A 24,919-nucleotide genomic window follows, 5' to 3' on the forward strand; every position below is an offset into this window, starting at 1 on the left:
AAGAAAATGGGATGTGTTTAAAAATAATAAGTTTTCTTTTCATTTTTTAAGAGTAGGCGGTGGTCCGTGGAACCACTGCCTGCTCTTAAAAAATGTTTTTGCATGCATTCAATGCAAATGTTTTGTGACCGCATTTGGGTCACAAAGCATTCATACATACCTCTGCGATTCAGTATTAGGAAGGGACGCCCTTGACATCGGTATGTAGTCGCAAATCCAATTTACAATTCAGTAACAAGTTACTGAATCGCAAACTGGACTTGATACATACCGAAATGCATTTTTGCAATCACCGTTTGTGATCGCAAGAGTGTTTGATACATCTAGCCCTTAGTCGTAGGGTCTGATTTATAGTTTAGCGGATGGGATACTCCGTCACAAATGTGACACATATCCTGCCCGTCATATTATGATCTCCATAGGCTATAATGGGATTGTAATGCAGCAGACAGGATGTAGTAACCCTCTTTTTTTCTTGACCGACGATGCATAGATTTTTGCGTGAAGTTCTCTTTCCATTCATATGCTTCATGGAAAAGCCTATGCATCAGTGGTCAAGAAACTAAACACTGGGACATACTTCCCCTTAAGCTCAAGGAAATGGCAGAGCTATTCCAGTTTAGGAAATCTGTAAAAACTTGGCTGTTTTGTGAATAGGGATTCTGTTACTTTCACTCTACCTTGAGATAAAGGCAGTGCCAAGATGCCTCTAGGCATTTGCGTGCCTTTTAGGAAAACATTCATTTCATTTCAGCCAACAATATGCTGAAGAGGGCGACCATTACACAATGGAAGACCTCAATATAGCAGGAATTATCACTGTTGTGCCTGGGCCAGGTATGACACACAGACTCACACACCTAATTACCTTTCATCCATGACCACTGCACCAAGCCCACCACGCTGCAAACATCTGACATGTGTGTTCACTGCTCACTTGATTTTGGTCCGCTGCGGTGCCCTTCAGATCTCTTGTGGCTACACCGTTTTGAGAACCATGTGTTGACTTCACCTGAAGTTGTTGAGCTTCCATCTTATTTGGACATGGCAACTGTGTTGCAATCGTATTTTCAAGAAAGCAGTAGTTTTGTTTAAACACATTCATACAGCAATTAACTTGTCCAAATATACACTCAGTGGCCATACTGTTTTAAGACACACGTAGAAGTCACAAAAAGCAAACTGCACATAAATAGCTACAATTTATACAGCACACCACAAAATCAAGCTGTAATGACTAATATATGAATTGCAAACATACAAATGTTTAAATGCAGAATTTCCTTTACCTAAAGAAAGATTAAATAAGCACACAACCGTGTTACATTTCCAATTTAAAAACAAGACGCTTATTCGTGTTGCTTGTAAGTCTGCAGGGAGTAAGTTTGAGCTGGCTTTGTGTTTCTATTTACAGACACACTGCAGCTCGATTTACCGGAGCTGTAAAGGTGGAGAATATGATTTTATTAGGATCTAGGTCAAGAACTGTTGCACACTTACTGCCATTTATTCTGCCTGCAATCTATGTTTGTGAAACAAATCTAAGAAAAAAGCATGCTCTCTTTGTACGCAACATTTGCATTCAATAAAGGTAGTGTTACAACAAATTCAAGCTATTACTTATATAGTTGGTTAAATGTAGAGGTTAGGTGTCATTTGATAAGACAGCTCAGTGGTGCAATGTACCTGCTGCACAGATCCAACTGCTATCGCCAGCACATAGGTTTAAAATACCAGACCAACAGAATCCATCTTTTATCTTCGAGGGCTGATAAGTGACTGGATTTCTCCAGAATCAAAGTGCCATTTATAGAATAAGTTTCAGTAGACTAAAGTCAAAGCTAGGACGGGAGGTCAACTGAGGAGACTTATGTTCTTACTTTTTTTAGGATTGCTTGGACCCAGTTTCAAGGGATCTAGTTTTATGGTTATCATTTAATAAATGCACAACATAATTGCATTATTGTAACTGAATACGTGAGCGGAAGAATAAACAGCGCCATGTTGTCTTACTTTACAGAATTTAGACAACCATGTGAATTTAACTAACTGCAGAGCAAAACTAAATCATGATTGTTCACTATCATTAGTAGGACAGAGCGTCTACAGACACCACCAGAAAATGGAAAAAAGTACACCAAGCATTATGGCATAGTGGTAGAAAGACCAGACCCCAAGCCTAGCTGGGAGGCGTTTGTAAGGAGTCCCGAAGTGCCAAGGTATGCTAAATTGTGAAAGAAGATAAAAAGAGAATGATACCCATTGGCCAGTTAAGAAACTGCCAGTCTGCACCTTGCGGTCCCTGAACTGTGCTCAAATTAGCTGCATAATTAGATTTGGCTTTTGTGCACAATAATCGTTTTTACATTTTACTACTTTAAGGCAGACTTAATTTTGTGACCTGGAGTGATCCTGGAGATGACACACTGCACGCACACACACACGACTGACAGAGTTCATACAGATTGATGTGGTTGGAAATAGGCATCCCTTAATGGCAGAATGAAACCTCGATCGGTTAGGTTCCTCTTAGGCATTCCGTGTTTTGCAGGCTCCGTTTTGTACATGAGAGAGAGGCCTTTCTCCTGTCTTCAAAACATTTGATCAGTACACGGGAGCACAATGTAACTCCTAAATGAGAGAAAGTCATCACAACTACCGCGTATTAGCTCTGTAAATTAAACCTGCAGTTTTCCCTCTGGATCATTATGTTATCAGCTCCCTTGCAGAAGAAGGCAGTGTTGCACAGGTTTGACAGGATATGAACCCAAGCAATGCTACTGTTAGGTGTGGCAGAGGGTGGTGAGGATCCTCAAGTGCCCTTTACCATATCTGTCTACAGAGCCAGGTGGCAGATTCTCATGGGCTCTCGGTTAAGCTGTCCATCACTAAAGCAGGTGCTGAAGAAGGGGTAGAACCGGGCAGCCTGAGCATGTTGGAACGTGAAGAGATGCGTCATGTCTTCTGCATTGTAGAACCCAACCTTACCCTCTTCACAGGACAGATAAACTCCCACCTTCCGTGGGCGCGTCTGCAGAGTTAGAGGTGTCCAAGGATTTGTGGCAGCCCAGTACTCTGTACTGGTCCTTAGGCGGAGTGTCCAGTAACCGTTCTCTGGGCACAGCTTGACCTTGGCTGCCCGGTCCACGTGGTCTGCAGCCACTCCAAGGTCCCACTTTGTCTTGCTGCCCACCCAGACCTCCCAGTAATGGCAGCCGCTCCTGAAGCTCTCAGAGGCCAGCACGTTCACGCACTGCTGGAAGCACTTAGGGCTGATATGGACTGCGCGTGGTTTGGGGACTTCCGTCACCTCCTTCAGATCACCAGAGAAGATCAGATTAGGGTGCGCTGTCTCTTTGTCAAAAGTCAGAGGGGCTGGAACTGTAATGAGAAAATAGAGGAAACATTTTAATAACAATGGTCATGCATGCACTTTTGTAGCAGATTTCTTTCTCGCTTGTTCGAGATATTTTTTTTCTCCCTAGGGCTCAGATTCTTATGCCACCTGGTTGCAAAAGCAAATTTTTCATACATCTTAAATATAAACTGAAGGCCAAGCATTCAGATTAGCCAATCCACACTGTTTAAGTGAAGCATTTGATGTTACCAATCACCAGTCCAGCTCTCTTTGTAATTTGCTCTGACAATTTGGAACGCAGAAGCGATTGTGTAGCAAAGGCATGTTACAGTGGTAATTTTAATGGTAGTCCTTCTCAGGATCTCCTCAATTACTAACACCCAACCTCGATATATGGCCACCTTTATATAAGAAACAGATTGCTTTACAGGCTGGTTTATCTAAAACAAACTAAGACAGAAATGCCCTGAACAGATCTTATGTTATTAAAGATGTGTGCGGAGTTTGCAGTGCACTGCCGGGTGGTGCAAGGACACCATAAGTGAGATCGTGAGAAGAGGCAAAGCACAACATGCCCCAGAGATGCTAGCTGCTCAATGCACTATAATGCACTGTGTATGATATTTTATATTCCACAATATCACATCTAGAGCACTGTGCTCAGTTCCCGAGGCCTCTTCTCAAGTATTGAGCCCAGCAGTGAAGAACACAACTCAAGTGTTGTGTCCAATTCGGGCAGCTACGGTGCGGAGTGTGCAGTTCTGTTGTCCACAACTAGAGTATTGTGTCATGTTTGGGCAATCACACTAGAGCATGGCTTCCTGCTCTGAAGACAATCGGTTGTAGTGCGTCCAGCTCTGGATCCACAACCTAAGCACCGTGCACATTGCTGGCGGCCTCACTTCAAGACTAAAAAGAGATGTACTCGTCTAGAGATGGGCAGCTAAGAAGGCTGCTAGGAGAAGAAAATTAAAAAACACAACACGTATTTGCACTTAAAAAAATGAGGCTAGGGTATGCATGCTGAAAATCATTCACGCACACACACTTTACAAGAGGCAGCTTTGACTTGGAGGTCGTGCAAGGTCTCTGTGTGGCAGCAGGCAGGACATGAGCAGAACAGTGTGGATCTGACATGAACATGCTGATCTAGGCAATTGTTTACTTTCTATTCTTCATGCTTACAGAGCAGGTCACTTCCCTGACCTTGGGCTTTTCGACCACACATTTTCAAGACAGTTGAAAGCGCTTTCCTAAGTCCTGAAATCCCATTAGCCCCAGTAAAAGTATAAATCCACAACCAGACACATCAACCCTACACTTATGAAACCCACTGTGTAGAGGTTTCCAGTAAAGGAAATCCGTTGTAGCATTTGGCAGGGTGCAAGTAAGCCTTCCCAAAGTACAGGCTAGCAACGGTAAGGGTATGTCGCATAAACTGAAGAACATCAAAGTTGGCCTGAACTAGAGGAGAACCACTGTTTCCCCAGAATGGCTGGGGCCTTTAAATGACCAAGGGAGCTGGTGAAAATTCACAAGTCAAGCACAGGCTGACATACTAATGAATCGACCAAAACTCCCAGGATATCGACTTGCAAGACCACCTTCGACGGTTATTCCCTCCTAATGATTATATTTATGTTAGAATAAAAAAAAATGGGCCAATGAACATGAGAAAGAAAATAACTTTTTACATCTAAACTTTAATACCATTTATGGAACAAGGACTGGTTGTTGATCTTAAACTTAAAATCCTGTTCTTCTCTCCAACCCCGCTTGTCACACGAAAGTAAAATCAGAGCCACTCTCTTTCTCTCGCATTTACAGCAACTCCCTGGAGCTCAATGCTTGTCTGAGAACATGAAATCTGGTTCTGACGTTTGTCCAAGGAGGCCTTGTAGCCATCACTATGCCTGCTGGAAATTAATGACGTTTTTGGGAGGCAGGTCTAAAATGGGGAACCCCTGAAGAAGGAGACATTCAACTTCTCAGTGTTAGAATTAATCTAGTCAATTTCAACAGTGTGGCCAGAGGGCCTGGGTTCTAACTGACGTATGCCACTCGCTCACCGTGTGGGAGCCCGGCAATCACGTTCACACTAGAATTAGACGGGGGTAGCACGCTGCAGAATCTCAATACATCTGTGCGGTTTTCAGACAGAGACTAGGCAACAAAGCAGTAGTCAGGGACTTTCATAGCCTGGTACCTGGGCGAATGGACTTCAGCATCTTCCTCCACATTGTGTACTGCAGGGGTCCAGAGTACCTTGCGATCCGCACGTCCGTGTTAATTTCAGGCATAGGTGGCAAGGGTGCAGAGGGCCTGAGGTGACAAAAGAGAGGACTGACATGAAAGAATGCAGGTCGAAGAGAAAGAAATAGGATCACGTGGAGAAGAGAAGAGAAAATGGAAAAACAAGAATCTCCAGTGTTCTGTAATGACACACGTCAGGCTTGACATGTCCTTAAAATATGTAGAGCTCTTCAGTGGCTCAGCTATTTATGGAGAAACAGTGTTCATCAGTGACCTAGCCAGTGTAGATCTGCTGTGTTATCCAGTGGCGCAGCTATTTAGAGAACTCTAATAGCACACCTGTACACAATGATAGAAATGGCACAGCCATCTGTAGATCAGCAATACTCCCCAACATCAGTTACCAATACATCTGTGGTATCCTCCAGTTCCACACTCTAAGCAGCAACTGCAATTATTAATGTTTTCAGTGGTCCTTGAGGGGCTCTAAACTGTTATATCTATCTGCAGTAATCTACGGTGGCACATCTGCATTGTAAAATTCTCACACACAACTACCTACAGTGTTTTCCAGTGACACAACACCTACAATATTTTTAGGAGGGCAGTTATTCACAGATCTGTAGCATTCAACGATAGCGACACGTTTCGCAGCATTCTTCAGTGGCACTGAAATCTATAGATTTGCAATGTCCTCCGGTGGCACAACTATGCTGTATAGAGAGCTCTCCAGTCTCACCTTTGTCTACGGATCTCAAATGCTTTCTAGTGGTACATAGTAATAAGAAATCCGAATATTCATCAAATGACATCGTACCAAAAGTGATAGGAAATCGCATCCCTTATCATGGTTCTTCGCTCAAGGTCCTTCAATGGTATATGCCCCTCAAATGATCTCCACGTATCTTCTTTCAGGAATCTCACTTCCCTCAATCCACATCACTTCCAGGATAGGACCCTCTTACAACGCATAAACACCACTGACACATTGACTGTGTCCAAAACCTTGCTGGTGCTTGTTCGGCCTAGAGATGCTTGTTGTGGATTTTCATCTCACATCCTACAATCCAAAAATGTTTTGGCGTGTCAGCCATAAGTGCTTGTGATCCCTCATCTCTGTGATTCAAAAATACACATCAATAGTTTGGGGCTTGATGTGAAACACGGTCATGCTCTTGCACCTTACATACAGTGCAGGGCTATCATAAGATGACAGCCCTTCTTATGCCATTACCTAATACTTAGTACTAACCAATACTACTTCCTGGTATTTTGGAAGATTTGAATCAGAGTGCCCTATTTTATAGGAGCTGCCAATCCTAATAGACCCACTTCAGCTCTTACGGGGTTTCGGAAGAGATGCAGTAACGTCTAGAAATGTAAATGCGAGTTCTTTCATTTGTCCCCTCTTGCACAAATCCTACTGAAACCCACGGTGGCATTGCAGGGGACATTTCATATGTTTGCTCTTCAGTCACTTTCCTGATGACCTAATTCCATTCCTAAATTTTGACTCATCCATCCTACGTGGCAAGTGAACTGTAAGAGTGGAAACTGGCTCTGTTGTATGTACATGCTGGGATTAACCAGGTCCTGCCAAACACTATTTATGCAGGGTGAAGTCGGCCAGGGACATCTGACAACTGGCCTGGTACCCTGTTTGCAATTGTGAGCACTGCTCTGGGGAAGCCATCACCTATTCTTGACCACAAAGTCTTAAGGGCCAACCTCATTTTTTTGGAGGGTGATGTTGGCCTGTGACAGCTGGCCTGGTGACGCTGTCAACTGCAAACAGGGCACGGGGACAGCTGTCACCTGCCCCAAGCCTCTTTCACCTTATTTCTATGAGGGTAAAGGCGGCTTGAGGCAGCTGACTCGGTAACCTGTGAACAATTCGAAAAGGGTGCTGGAGCAGTTGTCGCCTGTTTCAGTTCTCATTTGGCTGTAGAGGGCCAGTAGGCACCTGCCAGCCTCCTGTTCGCTGGATGAACATGGCACCAGACCAGTAGTCAATGTCCAAAGTATCCTTCATCCTCTTTTTTGTGGGCGAAGGATCCCTGGGATCCCTGACTGCAGACCCAGTGCCTTGGCTCCAATTGCCTCACGGGACCAGGAAATGGTGCAGCACAAGCAGACCTGGTATAGCTGAAACCCGCCCGTGTGCCCTGACTGAAACTGTGAAATGGGTGCAGTGGCAACTGTCAGCTGTCTCAGGACTCCTACACCCCGATGTTGTCTCAGAAACGGTAACAGTGAAGGTGTCTAAAGACAGGTAACGGTCAACTGCCCCTTCTCTTCGAATGTACGAAGCATTTACTGGGTCAATTGTGTCAGCACTCCTTCAACTGAATTTTTTCAAGGGTGAAGGCGGCCCGAAAAAGCAGGCAGCTGCCCGATTAACCACTCTGGAAAAATGTGAACAGGGCACTGGGAAATCTGTCAGCTGACCTGGGAGGCACTCTCTTTCTTTATTTTGGAACAATTCTTTTTAATGGACTTTCACTACATAATCCAGTAAGTAAACCACGGTGATGCATCACGTCACCGCTGGATGTAATAATGCATATTTTTACTCTGTAAACTCTGTAGGCCATCCTCTATCTTAAACTGACAAACTGCTTTACCAGGCATACAGCTTGAGTGGATGAGCAAAGAGGGTGGGAGTTATAAGAAAGGCTGACCTATCAAGCGGACGAAAATGACTGAAAAAGTCATAGGGCAGCTACATGCAGATGGTCACAAATATGTGACATTAACTTTTGCTGAAACAAGTATCACAAGGATCATAACATATCAAATATTCTACTGCATAACACAGGATAGCGTGAGTTCTAATGATCTCATATAATGACCTATTTTGAGGTTGCAAGCTGTGTTTGACTGGTACCCATCCATTCTTATGAAGTTCACATGAGAAACTGAAGTGTGGCGATCCCAATGAAACATGGTGCCGTTTCTCAAATCCGCCAATGAATTGAGGTGAAATATTCAGTTCTAAGGAAAGACCCTCCGGGCTCTCAATCCTGATTAGTTTGAAATGGGTATCAACAAGCATGAACTGAACCAATCAACACTACCAAGCTCTGGTACTGAAGTGTGAGGCTGAGGAAGAGAACCCTTCAAGACCTTTTCCTGCAGCAACAGATGTCACTTTTTCCTAAACCAAACCATGCACTATCTAGGTAGTATCAACACAGACACCCACAAAATGGGGACTGCTGGGAGGGGTGTGAAATTTCTACACAATGGTCCACTCAGTAAGTGACGCAAACTCCCACAATAGCAACGTTCTGGCGGTGGGATATATTTTAAAGCAATATTAAATGATACGACGTGGGACATCTGTCGGAAGAGACATGATAGCGAGTGTGGACACTGTCCGGTAGAGGCATTCACTCATAAAGGTCTACCACCAAAAGTGGCATGGTGGGGCAGGATCATTTGTCGTTGTGCTGTGACATAATATGATTTTATGTCTGCGTTGCTTGGAAGTGCCACAGCTATTTGAAGAAATCAGTGACACAGCTATTCATATATCTTCAGTATTTCCCGTTGGAAAGATAATACATAGATTTGCTTTGTATTGCTGTGGTAATCATAGGTAATTTGTAAAATATCTTAAAAAACCCACAATCCCTTACTGAATGTACCACTAAAGTTTATTTCTCAATATTTAGCTCTCAGAATCCTCCAGAACGTCTTAAAATAGTACAAAACAACGTACCTCAGAGGGATACAATCTAGAGCTTATTATCTTCAGAGCAATTATTTTTCTGAGGTCAACCAACTTGCTAAATTTATGACTATTACTACCATCTAAATTGCTCCCTGCATAGAGCACCTGGGAAGATATTGATTAGCATAAAATACTGACGCATAGGCCACAAACACTGGTGTAACAAAGGCCCCCGAGCTCCATGGCACCTCCTCACGACAGCACACTGTGCACGGGCGGCAGGACCCTGACTGGGCCCAAGGGGGAGGGAGCCCCCTCCATGTACTTTGCAGGGGTTCCCCCTCAAGTTTCCTTACACCACTGGCCACAAACTTCAAAGTACTCCAAGAAAATGTGTAGCGATACAATTATCGGTTCTATAGAAAATCAAGTAAAATGTACCAGGAAAATATATTCAGTATAAAATTGTACACCACCACAAGTTGCGTGCTTGCAAGATTAATAGCGCCTACTACTCACTTGGTCTTCAGATTCTCCACCTAGAATGGAAAATAAAGAAAATGACATTAATTTAGTTTGTTTGCCCTCTGTTTTTTCTGATGCTCCTAATCTTACCATCCTCCGTGTCACGGGAGCAACAGGTAAACATTATGAAAAACAAGTTGTTTCGTAAACTGTCTTTTTGAGAGGTTTTCAGCAAAATGTTACCTTTGCATGAAGTTGGTACCTCTATATTATTAATAACTGTTTTTAAATATTACTTAATACCACAATCATTTAGATTAACCAATGAAATGGACCTCAATGTATCCACTTTAAATTAATGCATGGTAGAGATGGCACTGCCCCGATCTGAATGTCACAACTGGAAGTCACCCAGATATGTCAGAAGGAAGTGATTAAAATACTGAACCATCTTGTTACATCATAAAGCACGCAACAGTGATGTGAGGAAAGTAATGTGGGATTAACGTAATGCTGGATCTTAACGTTTAACTGCTTGCATACAAGGGTAAAATCAAATGGTACATATGAACTCAGCACTGGATAACAGAAAACCAGACTCCAGGGAGAACCCTCTTGGGGCACAGTACAAGAAAATGATCACACATTGAAGTTCAGATTTTGTTCATTGTACATGTTGTACATGACACAAAGTCCTTGGGGTTTTGACCTCTCTTTCTAAAGTTTTTGGCAAAACGTTTATAAGAAGGTCAAACGAACGTAAGAAGGTAACAATCATTTGCAATGCAACGGGTCTCGCATTTGCTCGAGTTAGAGCTATTAGCGTTGTAAACTCCTAACAGGGCTTTTCTTGCCACACAAATTGAAAGAAAAAAAAAATGAGTGCAATCACACTATTTAAAACGCAGTCCGATCACCCTGAGATTGAAAACCCAAACAAACGAGCACGATCGCGCTATGTAAAACCCAGCGCGACCACGCTGCGTGGAAAATAAAAAGATAAAGTAGTCCGGAAACCATGCTGAAATCATGGAGCCTCATATGTTTTCAGTAGTTGGCCGGTGCGCTCGAGGCGGGCTAAACACCAGAAAAGGCATGACGTATGCTTGCCTTTGACTAATGAAATCAAGTGGATTTTGAAAGGCAAGCCCACAAACCAATGAAAGTGACAGGTGCGACATGGGCGTGGTTAAAAGCCCAAAGAGAGATTACAATAGGGAAGGAGCGATTGCGTGCTCGACCCCAAAAAGGCTGGGGTTGTTTCTGCCTGCACACTTAAGTCAAAGACCATCCTACAACTTTTATTTACCCACACGACAATAGTAAGGAGGGTTAAAAAATACTTATTTCTCAGTTATCCGAATGCTTTCTTAATTGTCAAATCATAAATGTGCAGAGGATACAACATGCTTCTATGCAATTAATTCTGGGCCTAAGGAAGCAAACCATATGACCCAGTCAGACGGCCTTTTAGTTGCCTCCCTTAGGACAAAATTAGTTGCAACCTACCTAGACTCACCTTTCAGCACCTCAAAAATCTTTTTTTGTGCAAGTTCAGCAAATAGGATAACTATTGTCCCACGAGCAGTCTAAACTCACTTTTAAAGGTGGGAGACATTTCTTTTTTCGGGGTCCTTCTATGCTGATTTTCTTTTGCAAAAAGTCCTCTGTCAAACACTCTCAGTGGCACTTGTCTAACCACAGTATTACTGAAGACCAATGCCAACTGTCATTCTAAGTAGATGCCCATTACTAGAGTTCCCAGTCAGTCAGTCTGAGGCAGAGAATCAAGAACTCTAGAAGAGTGGTACTAGGGGTAAAGCCTAAATCCTGAGGAACAACAACACTCACTGAGCACATCAGAGATTCTTTAGGGGTGCTGGGAACAGTGGACTTGGTGCAGGGCACTGCTGAAGGCCAAAGGACTATGCCCAAAGCTCACAGAGCATGGCCAAAGGCTCTGCTCTTCAGGCTCTGAAGGTCGGCCAACTGGGCACAGGGAATGGCTGAAGGCCTCTCAGTGGGTAAAGCCCAATGTGCTTGGCTGACGGCCGTGCGTTGGGCTGGGTGTGAGAAAGCAGGCACAGCCGGTGCTGGGTATTGCTTAAGGGCAGCTCATACACCCCCAACTTGCTGCATAAGGCTACAGGCCTCAGGGGGCCAGGGGGACTGGGCAAAGCCTTCGGTAATGGCCCACCTTCTTCATCGTATGAAGCTGGATGTGGAGGAAGACGCAATGGGTCAAGGGGATGGGTAGGGCCCACCTAGAGAACCAATATACACTTTAAACATGAGTGGCTATCTATCATAAAACTATAAACAAAGCACTATAAAATCACGTTTGTAAATGTGAAGTTCTACTTCCAATGCAAAATAGTGTGCGTTATACAGAAAAAAAAACATTAAAATGGGCATAAGAATATTCTGTTGAAGGGATTTTCTAGTTAAATTCCAATCGTAACTCCCCACGCACTTCCCATCACCTTGTAGATAATGTGACATATAACATTACAAATGAAGTCAGTGAAAATATTATTAAAGAAAGCACCACTGACATCACTGATCACATCACTTGAAACTACAAATGTTTACTCCTTTAAATACCTTTGGAAAGGTAAGTTAAACAAAACTTGCTTCTATATAGATTCTGTATTATGGCAAGGATGGTGAAAGGCCTAGATCAGTGGTTTTCAAACTTTTTTTTAATGTCCCCCCAGTTGAAAAATAAAAATCATCAGGCCCCCCCCTCAGAATTTTTCATAATTATTCTATTAAAATGGCAATGTTTAAATATGTCTAGACCTATTTAAGCATTGCAGTTAAGTACTGTTACCTTTTTTTAAATGCAATAACATTATTCTGCTTAACACAAAGCACTGTTATCTGTATAATGCTTCTTTTGGCCAGAGCCTGGAGCCCCCCTGGGATCACTTGAGGCCACCCAGTTTGAAGACCCCTGGCCATGCAGAGCTTGACATGAGAACGATGAACCTAGCGCACACTTAGGAGTTTACTGAATATGACCTATAGATGTGCTAAGCAGGCTCATGGGAAATAGAAGTTCATAGCACTGGGTTTCTTTGAGCAGGGCCTGCATCAGGAGCCTCATGGGCATGGTCAACGGTAGGAAGGTAAAAGGCTCGGGGTGGGGGACGAGCATGCAAGCCCCTGTTGGGCACGGCCACTGGTGGAGTCTGCTGAGCTCTGGGGTGAAGGAGTGTTGACTTGCAGTGAAGAAAGCTGGGAGAGAGTGCTGGGCTTTGGTGACAGAAGCCACGTGTTTTTCTAATATTTGAATATCCTGTCAGCGGCATTTCACAATGTGGATACCACACTAGCTTGAACCAACCTTATCAGATGATTGGTTTAAAAAAAAGAGGCGCTGTACTGTGGCGAGATTGTTGAACACTGGCTAAAGGAAGCAAATTAAATCAGGACGATATTTCTCTTTAGCTAGCTCTTTCATGTGGGTAATCCAGAAACCAGCACTATCGCCTTTGCTTTTTAATTAATTAATACAAGCTGCCCTGTGCATGAGTGGTCACTAATTGTGATCTCAATACTTTTAATTAAATTCACAGTTTATTGATAGTTACCGTTAACCATAAAACAGTTATTGTTAGACATTTTATAGAATAAATGAAAAATCTGTGCATGTTAAATACGAGGTGTTTTTACAACAGCAAAGTTAAAGCTTTCCCAAACTTGACACATGTTATTATCATCTTTGTCTTCAGAGCTGATAATGCCGTAGTTCACAGAAAAAAGTTCATAGTAAAATCGCTATTATTTGTTCACCTATACAAGCATCACGTTTTCTTTTAAAATAGCTATAACATATTAGAATGTGTTTGCATGTCGGCCTCTCGTGTACTGCAAAGTCTGCTAATTTTTTAGCCACATGGACTCTGCTGATATGTGATGTTTCTGACTTTGCGCCAGCCCTGCAGCTTTCAAGAGGCGCCAGTCTATGGATAAAACATATTTTTCTCTGGGAACAGCAGGTCTCTTTTTGACAAAGTAATTAACGTTATCATATAGGAGTAAGCCCAATAAGAAAGAAAAGGGGAAGATAGTTTGTATGACAGTGCCTTGCATGGGAGTGATAAAGGTGGTGGACGAGAACCCATCTATGTCTCACTGTGATGATTGTCTCAAGGGAGAACATCAGCGGGTCTAGCCCAGCTTTCCATCTATTTAGATTGTAGTGTTTGCTGCATAGATGAGCACTCTCGTGCAATGTATAAGGCCAGACTGGAGAAAACTTGCTCACACCCTGGGAAGGATTGCTCACCTCCAGGAGGAATGGGTCGCCACTCTTGATCATGGTCTGAGCGATGCCTTTGATGTCCCTCTCCAGCTCCAAGATTCCATGTTCCAGGTCCTGGATGTGTGATCGCAGCATGCTCAGAGCTTTCTCCTCTTCCTCCCTCAGCTCTTCTAGAATACTACTCTCTTCTGCTTGAAGGATTTGATGCAGCTGCTTAAAGTTTTCCTGGATTTTTGCAGTGAGGTTCTGAGTAGTCTTCTAGAGGAATGGAGCATACACAATAAAAGGGGCCATTGGCTCTGATCTCTCGCTTTGAACACAGAGAAAGATGTGACTCAGAATTAATTCACATGCAAACATAGTTTAGTACAGATCAACGCACCGATGACATAGAAAAAGTGGGACCGCTAAGATGCCAGAAAGAAAGGATAATGAAAAAATATTGAAGGCCAATCTAAGTACTAAAAAAGAGGAAAGACCAAACAAAACAGAGAGAGGCCAAAACATAAAATAAAGTGAGAACAATAAAAACATGGACTGTACAGAAAAAACAACAAGAAAAACAAACATATAGAAAATAAACAAAAGTAATAGAATAACTGAATAATACAGAAATAAAGAAGTAAGATAAGATAATCAGAAAGAAGATAAGAACAGATACTGATAAATAAAATTAAACGGAACCAGACTGAAAACAAAAGAAATGTGAGGATAGAAAGAAAAGCAGTAAATGGAGATAATGCGAGACAGGAAATTAATAAAGTTAAAGACCTAACAGTAAATGAGCAGAAATGAAGCGAATAAATAGACAACATTAGATAAAAATAATGAAACAAAAGAAGGGACCTTAAAGGGAAAATTAAAGGGCAAAAGTGCTACCATGTTTGCTGAATGGAAAAGATTGTGTAATATTTTGTGAAAACTGGAACACTGAAGAACACTATAGTACAGTATCCATTACCACATTGCTTTATCTTTATTTTAAAATATAGTGCGTTTTATAAATCAAGATAATTTACGTATACAAAGTGACAAACAAATGGTAATTGACAAAGGTGGGTACCAAAATGAGAAAGGACTTAGAAAACAAGAGAAACGGCTGGCGAAATGATTAATGAAGACAATGGAAGCAATTACAATTGACAATTAAAATTGGAACAAGACAAAAATGAAAGAGAAAAGGGTATAATCAGTGGAATATAGAACACCCTTTCAGTTAGCCTATAGCAGTCAGTTGGACTTGGATGCAGCTCATCAGTCACAGCCAATGGGTGAATACACCCATATAGACTACGCTTCCTATCACGGACACTCCCCCGCCCCATCAGCCACATTCAGTGGCAGCCTGCAAAAGAGTTTGGGTGTGATGAACGAGTTACTTACCTTTGGTAACGCCTTTTCTGGTGGATACACTAGCTACCTGTGGATTCCTCACTCATTGAATTTTCCCCCTGCGCCAGCTTTCGACGGAAATTTTCTTCCTAGCTTCTGCATGTCGACGAGGACGTCACAATTGCCCACACAATGCCGTCTGACGTCATACAGGCAATAAGAGGTCCTCGCCGACGTGCCGACGTCAATACCAACATTTTTTACGTGCCTCTGATAGGAACAGGCAAACACCAGCAAAAAATATATATATACAATTGAAACAAATACTTATACAACAATATTTAATTAAATCAAATAGATAAAACATCAGCATAAATACGTAAATAAGCAAAAATATATACATATAGACTATGTATAGCATCTTCACAAATTCTTTTTTTTTTTTTAAATATATGTACATATATACATAAATAAATATATACACATATACATATGAAAATAATATAATACCAACAGGAGCTCACCCAAGGATAACTTGGTAAGACCAGAGAGGCAACGGGGAGGCGGGTGGGACCGTGAGGAATCCACAGGTAGCTAGTGTATCTACCAGAAAAGGCGTTATCGAAGGTAAGTAACTCGTTCTTCTGATGGATACAACTACCTGTGGATTCCTCACTCATTGAATAGAGTCCCAAAGCAGTACCGCACTCGGTGGAGGGTGCCTGAATAGTCAAACCAAGATATCCTGCAGTACCGACCGTGCAAAATGGCCATCCATCCTAACCTCCGAATCCAAGCAATAATGTTTTGCAAAAGTGTGGAGGGATGACCAAGTTGCGGCTTTGCAGATGTCAACCACAGGAACACCCCTAGCCAAGGCCGAAGAGGCCGACTTAGCTCTGGTGGAATGAGCTCTTATTCCATCAGGGGATTCTTTCTTTGCCAGAGAATAACACAGCTTAATGCAAAGAATGACCCACCTGGAGAGTGTTCTCTTGTGGACTGCCCTTCCTCTCCTCTTTCCCACGTACCCGATGAAGAGTTGATCCTCCAATCTAAACTCCTTCGTTCCGTCCACGAAGAAGCTCTGCGCTCTTCTCGGGTCCAAACAATGCAGTCTTTCTTCCTCTTTCGAAGGATGAGGTGGAGGATAAAAAGAGGAGAGAGTAATAGACTGACCTATATGGAAGGGTGAAACAACCTTCGGCAAGAAAGCAACCTTGGTCCTCAACACCACCTTATCCCCATAGAAGGATGTATACGGGGGCTTAACAGAAAGAGCCTGCAGCTCACTCAATTTTCTAGCAGAAGTAAATGCAACAAGGAAAACAGTCTTTAAAACCAATAACCTTATGGGACAAGAATGCATCGGCTCAAACGGTGAGCCCATAAGAAACGTTAAGACTACGTTCAAATCCCACTGAGGCATAATGAAAGGAGTGGGAGGATATCTATTAGTGAGGCCTTTTAAAAACCTCAATACTAAAGGAGATTTAAATAAAGAAGGCTGGTCAGGCAGACACAGAAAGGCTGACAGAGCCGACAAATAGCCCTTAACTGTAGCAACTGCACAACCCCTCTGTGCCAGGGACAACGCAAAAGACAAGATATCCGATAAGTGGGCACGTAAGGGATCAATTTGCTTCTCTCCACACCAATTCACAAATTTAGCCCACCTGCTAGCGTAGATAGATTTAGTGGAGTGTCGCCTGGCCGATAAAATAACATCCACTACCTCAGGTGGGAGAGAAAAGGAACTCAGGTTGCCCCGTTTAATCTCCAGGCATGAAGGTGCACGCTCTGGAGGTGTAAAACCTGCCCCTGCGACCGCGAGAGGAGGTCTGCCCTGAGAGGGAGACGGAGCGGAGGGCACAGTGAGAGTTGGAGAAGATCTGAATACCATACCCTCCTTGGCCAATCCGGAGCTATTAAGATGACTTGGGCCCGGTCTTGGCGAATTTTCCTCAGAACCCGAGGAATCAAAGGTATGGGGGGAAACGCGTAAAGCAACTGGTCGCACCAGGATATCTGAAACGCGTCCCCCAATGTTCCTTGCACCGGATACTGGAGGCTGCAGAACAACGGGGAGTGCGTGTTCTCCCGAATGGCGAAAAGATCTACCGAGGTATTCCCCACATCTGGAAGATTTGCTGGACTAGATCTGGATGAAGACTCCACTCGTGATCGGTCGAGAAGTGCCGACTGAGACTGTCCGCACGCACATTCAAGACTCCGGCCAGATGGTTCGCTACCAAGCAAATCCGATGGTCCCTTGCCCAGGACCATAGCCGCAGAGCTTCTCTGCAGAGAAGATACGACCCTACTCCTCCCTGCTTGTTTATATACCACATCGCGGTAGTGTTGTCCGTCAGGACCTGAACCGACTGATCGCGAAGGGAAGGGAAGAAGGCCTTGAGAGCCAGACGTATCGCCCGCAATTCCAACAGATTTATGTGAAACATCTGTTCCACTGGAGACCAATGACCTTTGACCTACAGGTCCTCCAGATGAGCTCCCCACCCTAGAATGGAAGCATCCGTTATCACTGTGGTCACTGGGGGAGGAAGTGAGAACGGCCTTCCTTGGGAAAGATTGCCATCTGCAACCCACCATCTTAGATCCACTGCAGCGTCTCTGGAGATCTTTACCGATCCCTCAAGATCTCCTTTGTGCTGAGACCACTGTTTCGGAGGCACCACTGAAGAGCCCTCATGTGCCAGCGAGCATGAGTGACCAACAGAATGCAAGTGGCGAACAGACCGAGCAGACGAAGGACCTTGAGGACTGGAATGACCGCTCCACTTTGAAACATTGGAACCAATGCCTGAATGTCCTGAATCCGCAGAGGCGGAGGAAAGGCACGATTCACTGTTGTGTCCAGTACTGCCCCTATGAACAGGAGGCGCTGAGAGGGCTCTAGATGAGATTTGGGCACGTTCACCGAAAAACCCAGATCGAACAACAACTGGGTTGTCGACTGCAGGTGACGCAGCACGAGCTCCGGAGACTTGGCTTTGATCAACCAATCGTCTAGGTAAGGAAATACTGCTATTCCTTTCCTTCTAAGCTCTGCTGCAACCACCGCCATCACCTTTGTGAAGACTCGGGGTGCTGAAGTAAGACCAAACTGAAGGACCGCAAACTGATAGTGCTGCGATCCCACCATAAACCGGAGATACTTCTTGTGCGACTTGAGTATCGGGATATGAAAGTAAGTATCCTGTAAGTCGACAGACACCATCCAATCACCTTCGTTCAACGCCAAAAGCACCTGAGCTAGGGTCAGCATCTTGAACTTTTCCTGTTTGAGGAACCAATTCAAAATCCTCAGGTCCAGGATTGGTCTCAACCGACCATCCTTCTTGGGGGTCAGGAAGTATCTTGAATAACAACCCTGACCCCTTTCCTGCTCTGGAACCAACTCCACTGCACCCTTTGAAAGGAGGACTAGAACTTCCTGTTCTAGTAACAGGAGATGCTCTTCTGAACAGAAGATTGGACGGGGCGGGATGGGGGTGGAAACTCCCGAAAGGGAAGGGCATAGCCTTTCCCCACAATACTGGTGACCCAGGAGTCCGATGTTATTGTCTCCCACATGTGGAGAAAGTTCATTACCTCCCCCCTACAGGAGTGGTGTGCAAAGGAATTGGTGGATGACTAAGGCTGCCTCCCATGCTGCACCCCTCCAGAGGAAGAGGAAGAGGCAGAGTGCTGCTGGGCGGCTCCTCTGGTTCGGACCCTACCCCTCCCCCTCCCCCTGTATGACCTATAGGGGAGGGCAGTGGTGGCCTGCTGCTGAAATCTGCCCCGAAAGGAGGAGGAGGAGCCACAACCAAAGCCCCTAAATCTTCTGAACAGCCTAGAAGAAGCAGAAGAGGAGGCTTGCAAGCCTAACGATTTCGCTGTGGCTCTACTCTCCTTAAATCTTTCAAGGGCTGAGTCCGCCTTGGATCCAAAAAGTTTATCCCCATCAAAGGGAAGATACAGCAGGGCTGACTGAACATCGGATGAAAATCCAGAAGAACGAAGCCAGGCCTGCCTCCTTGTAGCAACATCAGTGCCCATAGCTCTGGCCACAGAATCAGTCGTGTCCAGCCCTGACTGGATTACTTGGGTCGCCGCAGCCTGAGCATCAGAAACAAGGCTCAACACCTCCTGAGGCACCTCCGAATGGGACGACTTGATCTCTTCCATAAGGGCGTAGATGTACCTGCCCAAAATGCATGTGACATTGGTGGACTTGAGAGCCATACTACAAGATGAAAACGCTTTCTTGGAAGACTGGTCCATCTTTTTAGAGTCCCTGTCCGAAGGCACACCTGGAAAAGAGCCTGGGGCAGTGCGAGATGAACATGAAGCCTGTACAACCAGGCTCTCTGGAGTTGGGTGCCTCGACAAAAAGCCTGGAACCGCAGGAGCCACACGATACCTGTGTGCCACTGCTCTATTAACAGCCGAAGATGACACTGGCTTTTTCCAGATCTCTAAAATTGGGTCCAGAAGAGCCTCATTAAATGGCAGAAGTGGCTCTGCAACTGTTGAAGCAGGATGTAACACCTCTGTCAATAAGTCGGGCTTTGATTCAGACACTGGCAAAGGAAGGTCCAAAAAGTCAGCTGCCTTTCTTATAACAGAGTGGAAAGAAGCAGCCTCCTCTGTATATTCTCCAGGAGATGTTAAGTCCCACTCTGGAGAGGTGTCTAAACCACATGTCGTATCCAAACCCTGGAGATCTCCCAGAGGTTCTTTAATCTCCCCCTCCTCCAGGGCCTGCTTTCGATACTCTTGCTCCTCAAGGAGGCGAAGAGCTAGCCTCCTTGAATGAAGTCTGGCATCAATCCTCGGCGTCGACAGGGCGTCTGACGCCGGATCTATCGCGCCGTGGACTTCTTCGGTGCCGACCGAGGCAAAGGATGAACAGGAGAAGAAGTCTCCGGCGCCGGAACAGCAGATCTACTCGGCGTCGCAGGCTGTGAAGTAGACGCCAAGGGAACCGGCGGCGAACCAGCACCTCCCAAAGGAAGGAAGGGCATGAAAGGTGCCGGACGTAAAGGAGCCGGAGCACCCATATTAAAGGCTAACGGCCCGAGGGACCAGCCGGTCCACCACCTGGAGCCATTTGTTGGAAAATAGCAAACATCGCATTTAGAAATGCAGAAATGTCAGCACCTGGAGCCGGGAAAGCCGGATACTGCGGAGCCTGAGTTCGAGGTGACAACGGCGCCGGCCCCGGCGTCTGAGAAACAGGTGAGAACTCCTGATGTTGAGGAACTTCGAAAACAGATGGTGGAGTCGCCAGCGAAGTCGGTGATGCGGGAGGCGTCAGCGGCTGAGGAGTGATGGTGGGACTAACCTCCCATGTCTTTCGACGCCGAACCGAAGGCGACCTCGAGCGTGACCGCTCCCTATTCGACCGGCGCCGAGATTCACGACAGCACCAGGAGTCAGTGACGCCAGTGAGACTTAGGCGATGATGACCTGCGCCAATGCCGCTTCTCCTTCTTTTTGGATTTCACCAAAAAGAGCTTCGCCTCGCGCTCCTTCAACGCTTTTGGGTTCATACGTTGACAGGAGTCACATTTCTCCACGTTGTGGTCGGAGCTGAGACACCACAAGCAGTCTACATGTGGGTCTGTCACCGACATCTTGCCTACGCACTCCCTGCAGGGCTTAAATCCCGACTTTCGTTGAGACATCTCGAAGAAAGAAACAGTGGGGGTTATTCTAACTTTGGAGGAGGTGTTAATCCGTCCCAAAAGTGACGGAAAAGTGACGGATTTACCACCAGCCGTATTACGAGTCCATTATATCCTATGGAACTTGTAATACGGCTGGTGGTATATCCGTCACTTTACCGTCACTTTTGGGACGGATTAACACTCCTCCAAAGTTAGAATAACCCCCAGTAACTGTAACTACGCAGAGTAGAAACAGTAGCTCCCTCGAAGAATAACCGTCGTTTGAAGGCACGGAAAAAAGGGAACGGACGTCGGCGAGGACCTCTTATTGCCTGTATGACGTCAGATGGCGTCGCGTGGGCAATTGTGAGGTTCTCGTCGACGTGCAGAAGCTAGGAAGAAAATTGCCGGCGAAAGCTGGCGCAGGGGGAAAATTCAATGAGTGAGGAATCCACAGGTAGTTGTATCCATCAGAAGTGTGTGGCAAATGTAAAGCGGGTGAAGCAGACTAATATTCAGGCTATTGCCTATGCTCCAGACAGATGATCTGCTCATCCTACAGACATGAGACTATTTGAGCTGCATTTCTAAGTGGCACCACCACACCCTGAATTGGCCATGTTCTCCAAGTAAAATAGGGACTACTATCTCTAGATATCTAATCCCACCCACACCATTAGCCTCAATATGTTTAGCTGTCTCCTTCTCAGTCCCCCCCCCCCACCCACCCCAACAGACCCACTGACCAGTGTATCCATCTCCTGAGTAGACAAGATACTGCAGTCGGGGAGCATCACTGGCATCAAATAAAGAGGTCTATCCATCTTGTCATATCACTGACTGCCTATAACACAGATACAGATTCACTCACCTTTAACATTGCCAAATTCCCACTTCTGTTTTCAAAACTTACCCATACTTTTCTGCTCTACTCCAGGTTTTTCTCTGCTCTTTATTCTAAAATCCAACCCACCTTGGTTGCTGTTAACATATTACTGACCATATACAATTTTAACTCAGGTACCAACCGTCCTATGTATGCTTGGTATCATCTTTGGTCTTATTGCTTACTGGAACCTAAGCAGCAGTATGTCAAAACATCAAGAGCCCAAATATCTACCTGCACATACACTAACTTCACAGTATCGACTACCAGTATGTTGTAAAGGGAAGTACAGATATACTATTTTAACTCTAAATGTATTTACCTTGACCATATGGTGCACATTGCTATTATGGAGACAATATTTGTACAGGTCGATATTCTGACTCCTCACACACTAAGAATTTAAATTATCTCCCTCACCGTCTGCTCTGCTCCCATTCTTCATTCACTTTGAAAACAGTGTAGCTTAGTGCAACCCTTTTCAGCCAAATCCTTATGATGCCTCTTGTGATGGTGTAATTTACTCTTACTTTCTATCATTTTTCATTTCTTTATTTCTTCTGCAAAAGCACATTATAGAAAATATAATAAAATAAACCTTGGAAGAGTAAGTTTACCTTTACGCTGGATATCCTTTCCTCTGTGCCCTGCCTCATGGCTTCCAGGTCTTGGATCTTTCGATGATGAGTCTTTGTGGCATCTTCCAGCTGTTTCTAGAATGATTCCAACAATGACTTATTTAGGGGTGTTCCTCTGGCTAATACAGAAGCACAAACCATGGGCTGTTTTTCGAGCTACATAAACACGTGCAGTCTTTCTTTCGCACAATGATCCATTCTAGTTCTCTTCCTCACTATCAGCACAAAATGGCTGCATCACTCTATTTTATTCATACTAGCAGAATCTGTTCAAAAGCACAAGTATTCCATTTACAGGGAGTGCAGAATTATTAGGCAAATGAGTATTTTGACCACATCATCCTCTTTATGCATGTTGTCTTACTCCAAGCCATATAGGCTCGAAAGCCTACTACCAATTAAGCATATTAGGTGATGTGCATCTCTGTAATGAGAAGGGGTGTGGTCTAATGACATCAACACCCTATATCAGGTGTGCATAATTATTAGGCAACTTCCTTTCCTTTGGCAAAATGGGTCAAAAGAAGGACTTGACAGGCTCAGAAAAGTCAACAATAGTGAGATATCTTGCAGAGGGATGCAGCACTCTTAAAATTGCAAAGCTTCTGAAGCGTGATCATCGAACAATCAAGCGTTTCATTCAAAATAGTCAACAGGGTCGCAAGAAGCGTGTGGAAAAACCAAGGCGCAAAATAACTGCCCATGAACTGAGAAAAGTCAAGTGTGCAGCTGCCACGATGCCACTTGCCACCAGTTTGGCCATATTTCAGAGCTGCAACATCACTGGAGTGCCCAAAAGCACAAGGTGTGCAATACTCAGAGACATGGCCAAGGTAAGAAAGGCTGAAAGACGACCACCACTGAACAAGACACACAAGCTGAAACGTCAAGACTGGGCCAAGAAATATCTCAAGACTGATTTTTCTTAGGTTTTATGGACTGATGAAATGAGAGTGAGTCTTGATGGGCCAGATGGATGGGCCCGTGGCTGGATTGGTAAAGGGCAGAGAGCTCCAGTCCGACTCAGACGCCAGCAAGGTGGAGGTGGAGTACTGGTTTGGGCTGGTATCATCAAAGATGAGCTTGTGGGGCCTTTTCGGGTTGAGGATGGAGTCAAGCTCAACTCCCAGTCCTACTGCCAGTTCCTGGAAGACACCTTCTTCAAGCAGTGGTACAGGGAGAAGTCTGCATCCCTCAAGAAAAACATGATTTTCATGCAGGACAATGCTCTATCACACGCGTCCAAGTACTCCACAGCGTGGCTGGCAAGAAAGGGTATACAAGAAGGAAATCTAATGACATGGCCTCCTTGTTCACCTGATCTGAACCCCATTGAGAACCTGTGGTCCATCATCAAATGTGAGATTTACAAGGAGGGAAAACAGTACACCTCTCTGAACAGTGTCTGGGAGGCTGTGGTTGCTGCTGCACGCAATGTTGATGGTGAACAGATCAAAACACTGACAGAATCCATGGATGGCAGGCTTTTGAGTGTCCTTGCAAAGAAAGGTGGCTATATTGGTCACTGATTGGTTTTTGTTTTGTTTTTGAATGTCAGAAATGTATATTTGTGAATGTTGCGATGTTATATTGGTTTCACTGGTAATAATAAATAATTGAAAAGGGTATATATTTGTTTTTTGTTAAGTTGCCTAATAATTATGCACAGTAATAGTCACCTGCACACACAGATATCCCCCTAACATAGCTAAAACTAAAAACAAACTAAAAACTACTTCCAAAAATATTCAGCTTTGATATTAATGTGTTTTTTGGGTTCATTGAGAACATGGTTGTTGTTCAATAATAAAATTAATCCTCAAAAATACAACTTGCCTAATAATTCTGCACTCCCTGTATATTCTGTTTTATCCCATGTGGGCAAAAGCCCAGGCGTAGGGACTATTATAGAGAGGTATTAGGAGAGTCACATCTTGGAAAGGCTAACGCCACATGAGATTGAGGCTTCACCCGCCCCACAGGCCCTTCTGAGTCACATGCATGCCGGGTGCTCGGTATGTTACTAATCGCTTGAAAGTTCAGTCTACTTTCGGTTTAAAAGTAGTGGTGCTAACTCCACCCACTGCCCTCCCCAGGCCAATGTACATCTGTGCTCTCAGTGTACTATGCTCACTCTCTCACGCGATAACCCACAACGTTAAACACTGGATATGAACTTGCAAGGGTGAATTAGGAATATGCGGCACCCACACATTGCAATACTAAGGAACACTCCTGTAAATATTGAAATGAGCGACTCCTTAGGCAGAGCTAGTATTAATACACTCACTGCATCCCTAGAGAACAGAGAAAGCACGTTGGCGAATGGGATACTTGTTTTTTAATCAGGGAACATCGTAGAG

The 24,919-nt window shown here is 44.4% G+C and overlaps 1 protein-coding gene across 1 annotated transcript in view; it reads right to left on the minus strand.

The window, feature by feature from the left end:
- Positions 1-1,266: 1,266 nt before the first annotated feature.
- The window catches only part of LOC138245696 (zinc-binding protein A33-like), a 51,539-nt gene continuing 27,886 nt past the window's right edge, over positions 1,267-24,919 (minus strand). Inside the window, exons 3-7 of the mRNA XM_069199520.1 lie at positions 22,536-22,631; positions 14,047-14,280; positions 9,807-9,826; positions 5,565-5,680; positions 1,267-3,381 (exon numbers count right to left, since the gene is read on the minus strand). Of these exons, the coding sequence (XP_069055621.1) occupies positions 2,837-3,381; positions 5,565-5,680; positions 9,807-9,826; positions 14,047-14,280; positions 22,536-22,631 (1,011 nt within the window). The 3' untranslated portion in view covers positions 1,267-2,836. The remainder of the gene's footprint in view (positions 3,382-5,564; positions 5,681-9,806; positions 9,827-14,046; positions 14,281-22,535; positions 22,632-24,919) is intronic.

This window comes from Pleurodeles waltl, chromosome 7 (assembly GCF_031143425.1).
Source record: "Pleurodeles waltl isolate 20211129_DDA chromosome 7, aPleWal1.hap1.20221129, whole genome shotgun sequence".
Taxonomy (NCBI): Eukaryota; Metazoa; Chordata; class Amphibia; order Caudata; family Salamandridae; genus Pleurodeles; species Pleurodeles waltl.